This window comes from Odontomachus brunneus, unplaced genomic scaffold, assembly GCF_010583005.1.
Source record: "Odontomachus brunneus isolate Ranch 3 - 2012 unplaced genomic scaffold, Obru_v1 Obru_scaffold_067, whole genome shotgun sequence".
NCBI lineage: Eukaryota > Metazoa > Arthropoda > Insecta > Hymenoptera > Formicidae > Odontomachus > Odontomachus brunneus.
In genome coordinates this window covers 975,828-984,878 of record NW_022639517.1, presented here as the reverse complement: position 1 = coordinate 984,878, position 9,051 = coordinate 975,828, and the positions used below count along the sequence as shown (strand labels likewise).

The following is a 9,051-nucleotide window of genomic DNA, read 5'->3' as shown; positions in this document are numbered from 1 at the left end:
TTCCAGGTATGTTTTGACCGGTGACGCGACATGCGGCCGAGCGTTATCATGCAGCAAAATTACCTTATCGTGTCTTTGCGCATATTGCGGCCGTTTTTCTTTCAATGCTCGGCTCAGATGCATCAATTGTCGTCGATAGAGATCTCCTGTGATGATTTGGTTGGGTTGGAGCAGCTCGTAATACACTACCCCCAGCTGATCCCACCAAATGCAGAGCATGAGCTTGGGACCGTGGATATTCCGCTTTGGCGTTGATGCTACTGCTTCGTCGGGCTTAACCCACAAGTTTTTACGCTTGGGATTACTGTAGTATATCCACTTTTCATCACCAATCACAATACGATGTAAGAAACCTTTCCTTTTTTGTCGTTGAAGCAGCTGTTCACACGTGACAAGACGCTGTTCGACGTCTCTCGGCTTCAGTTCGTATGGCACCCAAGATTCTTCCTTTTGTATCATTCCTAATGCTGTCAGACGTTTTGAAACTGTTGTTCGATCAACTCCTAGTGATTTTGCAACATCGGATTGCGTCTGACATGGATCTTCAGCAAGTAATATTTCCAATTCTTCGTCTTGAAACTTTTTTGGTGCACCACTGCGTTCTCTATCTTGAACATCAAAATCACTATTTTTAAATCGGTTAAACCAATCTCTGCATGTTCTTTCCGACAGAGCATGATCACTATAGGTGATCTACAAGATCTACAAGATTCTACAAGAATTCTGTGTGCTTCAGCTGCAGATTTCTTCTGAATAAAGTAGTGCAGTAAAAGTCCCCGCAAAAACGGTTTATTTGGCACGAAATTTGACATATTTTACGCTACGAAAAGAAAATGTTCTTTATAGATTAATGGAAAGACACGCACTGATTTTAAACATAGGTTATAGAACTTCAATTTAGATGCGTCATCATCTTGAATTATATACACAAAATTTTTATACCGCCATCTGATGGTGAAACGGCGAGAACTTATTCACACTCCCAATAGAATTGCCGAATAAACCAAATTATGCATCCAAAATCGGAAGTATTAATTTGCAGGATGCATTACAGAATAAATATACGAGAAAAAATACGGAATTTGCAGGAAACAAAAATAGCAATAATTCTGATACCGCTGTATGCCACATTAATTCTCATGCAGCTGTAAAGCAAGCTACGAATGTAATTACGTCAGAACCAGCTTTGAATATTAATGATAGTATTATTTTTGATTTTCGCGAATTCGAACATCAAAAAGGAAATGCATCTGCTTCGATAGATTCACTAAGTCGTACATCTAATGATCAAAGTATAAGCTAATTTATATTTCATCAAAATGCATCTTTTCTTTGTATTGAAGAAACAATTTTTAATGTATTTCTTTTTAATTATTATAGGTTTAAACGTGTTTCAACGCTTCGTCATGAGAACATTAACTAACATAAAATTTGATATACAGAATTTGCAAAGAGAAGTGAAAGCAATTAAGAAGGAATCATTTGCAGCATTGAATCGGAAATTTGAAAATGATCAATTAGAGGAGGAGAAAAAGAATGTACTGATAAATCTCCCTCTCAAGACTACTGATGGCGATTTACGGGAATTGGAGGAGAACTTGACAAACAAGGAATACAGAAATCAAGCTATAAAAGAGCTTCAGCAAATCGGTGGGAAGACCTTAAAAAAATATGTCTTTACAGTTAATGCGTAAATTGTTTTCTGACGACTTGGCAAATCAATTTAGTTGGGTTGGTAGCAAAAAGAAAGAAGTTTTCTCAGACTTGCGTATTTGTAAAGTAATTCTATGTGAGTTTCCTACTTTTGTAGTACCCGATAAAAAAAATTTTGCCTAAATATACAAATATCGATTTTGGCCCAGAATAATAAAATATGAATAATAAAATATATGAATAATAAAATATAAACATACAATCTAGATAAAAATAATGTCTAGTATTTGTATATATAATTATGCATAATTTCTATCATATAATTATGCATAATTATTCTGGACAAAAATCCCTGCATATCATTGTTTAAATAATCATTCTTTTAATACGGTCTATTAAAAAAATATATAATTTTCAGATGTGGTCAGCAAACGATATACAGGTGCAACCGAGGATGACATTGCTGCACCAATAAAAACTTGGCTAGCGCACGTCAAAGAACGCGCTTATCGTACAAAAAATAAAAAAAAAAAACAAATTAAAAATTAAAAACTATCATCTTTTTAGAGTTGAAATCATACAAGTATAATTTATTTTTAAACGACATTTAATTTACTTACTTTTTTTTACATTTTCTCAAAAACGTTTAGTTGCGGCATTAATTTCCTCATTATGATAATTTGTTTTTATCGTTTTATAACAACAATTTTAGACGTATTATTATTTATTCATTTGGACCTTGGATAATATGACTTGTTTGCCGAATTTTGTTTAATTTTAAAAGAGAAAAATGAAAAGAATGTTTGCTCTATATAATATTTTATTTAATTTGTTGGAGTACTTTTTAAGGCTATTGCAATAAAAAAATGCAATACTTGTTGAAAAATAATATAAATATATCTGCTATTAAATATTTTAACCAAAAAAATATATTTTTTAGTTTTAAAGTAAAAATGGAAATATTCTGTAGACAAATTTTATTTATTTTATTTAAAGAAAATTAATTCTTTGGCTAAAAGTATATACATAATATGAATTCATACATAACTTTAATTTTGTTCTAATATTAACAGAAAAACTATGTTGATGGTCAATGTTAGTGTGTATAACGATTGTTAAACTTTATTTAATGTTTGCATTAAGTCAATAGAAAAATATACTGTAATTATTTATTCTTAGATGCGTAATAAATTGGTATATGAATGTAAAAATCTGTTGATATTGAAAGTGCACACACACACACACACACACACACACTTGCGCAGCGTATGTCTTACAGAATATGCATGTTATATGCACTAGAGATGTTTTAATAATATCAAAATATTTTACTATAGAAGCATATTAGGAAAATATTCTGAGCATCTATGGATTAGATTAGATTAGGATTAGGTACAGTATATTTTATATAGAATGTGCACTATATATATGTTAAAAAGTTATTTTCTAATAATATAAAGATATTCTTCTAACAGAACATTCTATATAAAATACACTGTGACCTAATTTAATTTAACTCATATTTTCAGAATATTCTCTGAATATGCTAAAGATATCCACTGCATATGCTAAGCATATTCTCCGCATATACTAAGCATATTCTTCGCATATATTAAGTATATTCTCCGTATATATTTACAATATTCTCTATGCCTATTCTAAATATGCCTAGGATATTCTTCAGATATGCCTAGGATGTTTTTCGAATATCGTTAGTATATACTCAGGACCAAAAAGTAGCGGACATTTGGTCATTCCCAGAATATACTGAGTATATCCCAGGATATTTTTCGAATATTTTAAGAATATTATTAATTTCCCGGTCAGATATCCTTAGAACATTCTCAGAATATCGAAATGCTATTTGGGTAGTGCTTCGGCATATGGGGATAATAAAACACATTTCCCTAACAGCATGCGACGTAGTGCGTATCATCCAATTTTCATACTCATTGTACTGTGATCATCTGTGACGTACTAAGTTAGAACGCTAGAACGTCACTTATAGTATCATTCGGTTTTCTTTCGTGCGCGAATGTTCTCAGATTTCACTCAGAGATACGGAAATGATACGTACGCTTTTCTATCGCATGCGTACATTCTCAGGTTTGACTGAAATGATACGTACGCATTTGTATCGCACGCGTATTTCTCAGGTACCGACTCAAGGTATGGAAACGGTACGTATACCAACGCCATCTAATACGTCATTCCTGTTTCGATTTTTTTCCGGTAGCCGAGTAGCGTGGGTACCGTCCATTAATGTGGTGACGAGCAGTGACGAGGCAGATCGATTGATCGATCTAATTAATATCAAAGGTAATCCTTTTTCTTCCTTAATTTTAATTCCATAAAATATTAAATAAAGTTAGCAAAACAATTTTTATATATAAATTACATAATATTTCTTAATATTTCGTAGAAATTTTCATACAAATATTCTGATAAAGAGTTTGAGGTTATCCTAGGTTGCAAAGCCGCATAGCATTTGCTTATTGGTTTTAGGTGAGAATGCCATTAGCAGTAAAGGTTCCTAGTGTAAGATTCTCTGCTATCGCTGGCTCCCATCAACTCCAAGTAGTTGAAAGCGTCGCTCACCGACGGCCGAGAACGTCGCGGAGGCGATGAATCGCAATCAATTAGGTTATTTGTGTTTATAAAAGTCTGTTATAAATAATCTCAATAAAAGAGTATATTATTCATTTGTAAAAGAATTTATATTAATAAAAACGAATTTATAATGAAATAAAAATATCCAATTATTAACCTAACCTAACCTATATATGAGCGCGCGCGCCTAGCTGCACATGTGTGTGTGCGTCTATACGTGATGTACTAAACCTTTCCGTTTTCGTTCCGTCCTGAGACTGCTGACATCGCTGCGAACGTTCGCACGACATTCGCAGCGAAATTCTATAGTAGCTGCTACCCCAAACATAGGGACGTACGCAGAACGTATTCAGTCGATCGCAGTACATATGAGAACATTCTGAGATGATCGCAATATACGCATTGCGATTTACTCAAAACGTCCTCAGAACGTCCCCGTGCTATTAGGGTTAGTATGAGTTGAAGAAATAGCGCAGTAGGCAAGGTGGTAGACTAGGAACTTGGAGGTGTTGTGAGATCCTCGAGTTCGCGTCCGCCCAAGTAGAACACAAACTTATAAAAATATCACTATGACATCACATGAAAATCATTTCAAAGAATGTCATCATGATGTCATTTGATGTAGTTTTTTTGATGAATATATGATAAATTCTTGACTTCGGAATGATTTTATAGTGATTCTTTTCTAACAGCATAAGAAATAGTACGTCATGAGGACATAGAACGTCCATAGGACATTCCAAGGACGTTTCTAAATGCACTCTGGATATTTGTTTTTAGAGTGAAACTGTGTACTAAAACAGAAAATCACAATAATATTAAAATGACTTCCATTTGATATCAAAGTTAGGATAATAATGATTAAAAAATAAGTTGTTATAGTTCCTTATTCATTTTGAAAATATTGTACTTTTTTGTTTAAAGTGAGTATTTACACAATGGCTGCGTTTGAAGTTTTATGCCAGGGTCCCTATTCCGTAACCACTTATCGACAATTGTCGGAATAAGGTCCCAGTAAACTGAAAATCAGTTACTGAAAATCTATATTATACATGATATGAACTGTAGAGTTTAGCAATACATTCTGAACACAGCCAATTTTAGTATAATCAACTAATCCCAGGTAGAACAGATAGTCAACATAATATCCTTCTGACGTCATTTTCAACAAAAAATGACGTAAATTTGGTCAAAATGACATCAGATTGACATTATTTAGACTATCTATTCTACCTGAGTCAAAGAGCCACATAGGCGCAATTGCACCATACTTGACAACCTTGTGTTACATATACATACTATAGATTTTCAATATTAGTAGTGAATATCGAAATAAAGCCTTAATATGTAGTGGTATATCTTATGTTCAAATCGAAATATATAATTTAGTTTAACACATTAATATCATCTCTTTACATTAACATCATCTCTTTTACTGATTATTAACAGGGTTGGGTAATAACTAGTTAAAAAGTTAAATAGCTTTATAACTTAACTTAGTTACATTTTTAGACTGTTAACCTTTAACTTAGTTACATTTTATCGGTAATTATTAACTTTTAGTTCGATTATCTCGAAGTTAACCATAAAGGTGTCGCGAGACGTCGAAAAGCTGTTTAGTGTAGAAGGGTTCATTTTCGACAATCTTCGAGGAAGAATGTCCGATGAAAATTTCTAAAAAAATTTATTACTTAAATTTAATAAGTATCTGTAAATGAAACAGGTTTCCAAATAAGGTCTATATTTATTTTTTCCATTATTTGTAAAACTAAAACCCTGAAATCATAAAATGAAACAAATTTAACTTTTTAATTACTTTTTTTTATTAACTAAACTTTTAATTCAATTAATTTCATTATGAGTTAACTTTATCTTAACTTTATCTTAAAGTTAAATTTTCAAAGCCATTAACTTTAACTTAGTTAAAAAAAAAGTTAACTTACCCAGCAAGCAAAATGCTGGCAGCATGCTAGCAGTATGCCGACAGATTGAATCATGGTTATGCAGTAGATTTCAAGCAACTGTGTCCTCATTAAGCTTAATTTTCTCTTAACGTATTGCCGATAAAATGTGCCGGCAGAAATGTATCATCATTTGCTCTAATAGTATAATTGCAAAAATGTTAAGAACCTTCCACGCATAGCCTGATTTCTATATGAATGACGCGACAAGTGCGGTAAAAATAGAACACGATTTGCTGTCACGGTATAACAATAGAAATATAGAAGATATATCACACAACGTGTTACATCATGTACTAACAAATACGGCAGAAATGACGTCGATCATGACATGCTTTCGAACGTGAGGACAGAAACGCAGCAAAAATCGATCACGACGTGTCGCTCGAACGTAACAGCAGAAACGCAACAGAAATTGATCATGACGTGTGTCCGAAAGCAACAGTAGATACGGGGCAGAAATGCTCTGATGGAAAAATTTTGCTGAAATTATAATGAAACTTACTGAAAACATAATGAAATGTGCTGAAATTTGGCTGAAAAACTCAATCAATTGACTCACGTTCATTATGATTTTAGCAATATTCATCGAAAATTAGCGAAATCTTCGTAAATTTCAATATTCATTGAAAATCAGCGAAATTTCAGTAAATTTCAATAAGTTTAAATTAAATTCAGTAAAAAATCATTGAAATTTAAAATAAAGAAAAATGTCCCATACAGCACAGTAATATTGAATCAATTTTCTTCATGTCATAACTGCTAGGAACCGAAGATTGTTAAACACAATCTAAAACTTTCGCGACCTCCCTCGATAATTTCGGATCCGAAGCAGTTATGCACGGTCACCCATCTTTCACTTTGTTAAAGGTGTGCCTACCTGATGATCGCGCGGCACGCGGTGATGCCAATGACTCCAACGATGTTCTTACAGTTTATGCTTATATAATGTGTACTTATAGTGTTCACAGTATATTATAACTTACCTAGCAAATACGCGCGTTGATTCGCCAATATATTTTATTTAATATCTCTAAAGTTTATATGGTTATTTGCAGAAGAAATTTGACTTCGACCATTCTTTTCAATTTAATGTTTTTTACGCATTTTTTGTTATCGATACAGCTTGCATCAGACTGTATAATAGAGAATATTTTGAAATAAAAGAATATTCTTCATGGTTTGCGAAAAATTGCTTAAACGCATTTCAATTTTCTATATAAACAATAAGAAAAATATATATAATTATAATTATGGTATATAATTATAATTATGGTATATTGTAATATAATATGAATAATACATATGTATTAATATAATAAAATTCAAAAATAATTTATTTTATTATTATTATTATTATTTTTATATATCAATAATATAATTTTTAATGTTCCTATATAGTTACAACATTGCAAAATTTTGTAGTTTTTGTTTAATATATATTCAACATTGCAGTTGTATCTGATTATCAATGTTGAAAAATCAACATAAATTTCATGCAGAAAAACATCCGCACTTCTATCTTCAATGTTGCATCAAAGTCTCATCAACGTTCTTTGAATGTTTTGTGCTGTATGGGTATTATTTAGTATGTTTATCATTGTTGTGTTAGCACTGGTCCATACGGATGTTTGGAAGATCAAGGCAAGAATTTATATTTATATACATATATATTTATGTTTATGTATCTCATGTACTTGTATTATAATAAATATGGACATTTTCACTACAATAAGTATGGTATTTCTTTAAATTTATAATAATTTTTTTGAAGACATAAATACATATAATTAAATAGACTATCTTTATAAATAATATTAAATTTCATATATCTTTTAATCTACAAGCAAATATTACATGCTAATTAACGATTGCTCTAAATGAAATATTACATACAAATTAACAATCGTATGAATTAATCTTGAAACGTAATAAAGAAATCAGATTTCTATATGATTTCAGTAAAGTTCGATATATTTCAGTAATTTTGATCGACATTTCAATGAGAGAATTTTCAAATTCTAACATGTAGAAAAATTAAAAAATTACATTTTAATACATTAGTCAATTATCATCAATTATCAGCGAAATTCAGCACAATTTCGTTATTTAGTCAAAACTTTTCACAAAGTTTTTCATTGGTCAATAAATGAGGTACATTAAATATTTATTTATAATTCATTATAAATTGTAATTCTTTCATCAAGTTTCAGCGCAATTCAGAAAAATTTTCAAAATTATTGAAAAATGTTTTTACGAATTTTTTTCATCAATATTTCAATAAAGTTTCAATACAATTTACTTATAGCGAATTCGGTAGCTTGCACTAGTGCGCACTGAGTGCGCATTAAGGCTTGTTTACAGTACATTCTTATATTTAAGATCGTGTCTTAAATACATATTTAAAAACATTTTAACTAATAAAATGATTCGTACGGATGTTATACATATCATATTATGGTTAAAAATATTTGAGAATTTATTTGAGAATTATTTAAGACAATCTTTAAATATAATAACATACTATGAACAAGCCTTAGTGCGCACTCAGTGCACACTAGTGCAAGCAACCGAATTCGCTATTAGTTTTCATTATAATTGAGTAAAGGACCCCGCACAAACCTTATAGAAAATGGGTCCCGGTGGATTTGGCTGAAACTTTGGAAATTTGTAGTTTACGTGATCCTGATGAAAAGTTCTCATTGCCTCAACTTGATTCATTGAGCCATATGAGTCCTAGGAACCGTCGAAAGTAGGAAATAAGCGACCATCGCCACTATAGGTAACCATCTGGTAATTCCTATCCCTTCCCTCTTCCCATTTCTCC

General features: G+C 31.4%; 2 protein-coding genes across 28 annotated transcripts in view; one reads left to right on the top strand and one right to left on the bottom strand.

Annotated features, from left to right (window-relative positions):
* The window catches only part of LOC116846695, a 6,875-nt gene extending 4,457 nt beyond the window's left edge, over positions 1–2,418 (top strand). The window contains exons 4-5 of one of the 2 annotated variants that reach the window (XR_004378562.1): positions 1,381–1,789; positions 2,072–2,418. Coding sequence is in view for 1 of the 2 variants with exons in the window: in XM_032820880.1 (XP_032676771.1) it covers positions 1,381–1,694 (314 nt within the window). In the remaining variant the exon portion in view is untranslated. Of the gene's footprint in view, positions 1–1,380; positions 1,934–2,071 lie in introns of those variants that run through there. The other variant, XM_032820880.1, reaches the window with a different exon arrangement.
* The window catches only part of LOC116846697, a 37,146-nt gene that overhangs the window by 24,234 nt on the left and 3,861 nt on the right, over positions 1–9,051 (bottom strand). The gene's annotated exons all lie outside the window — the stretch shown is intronic.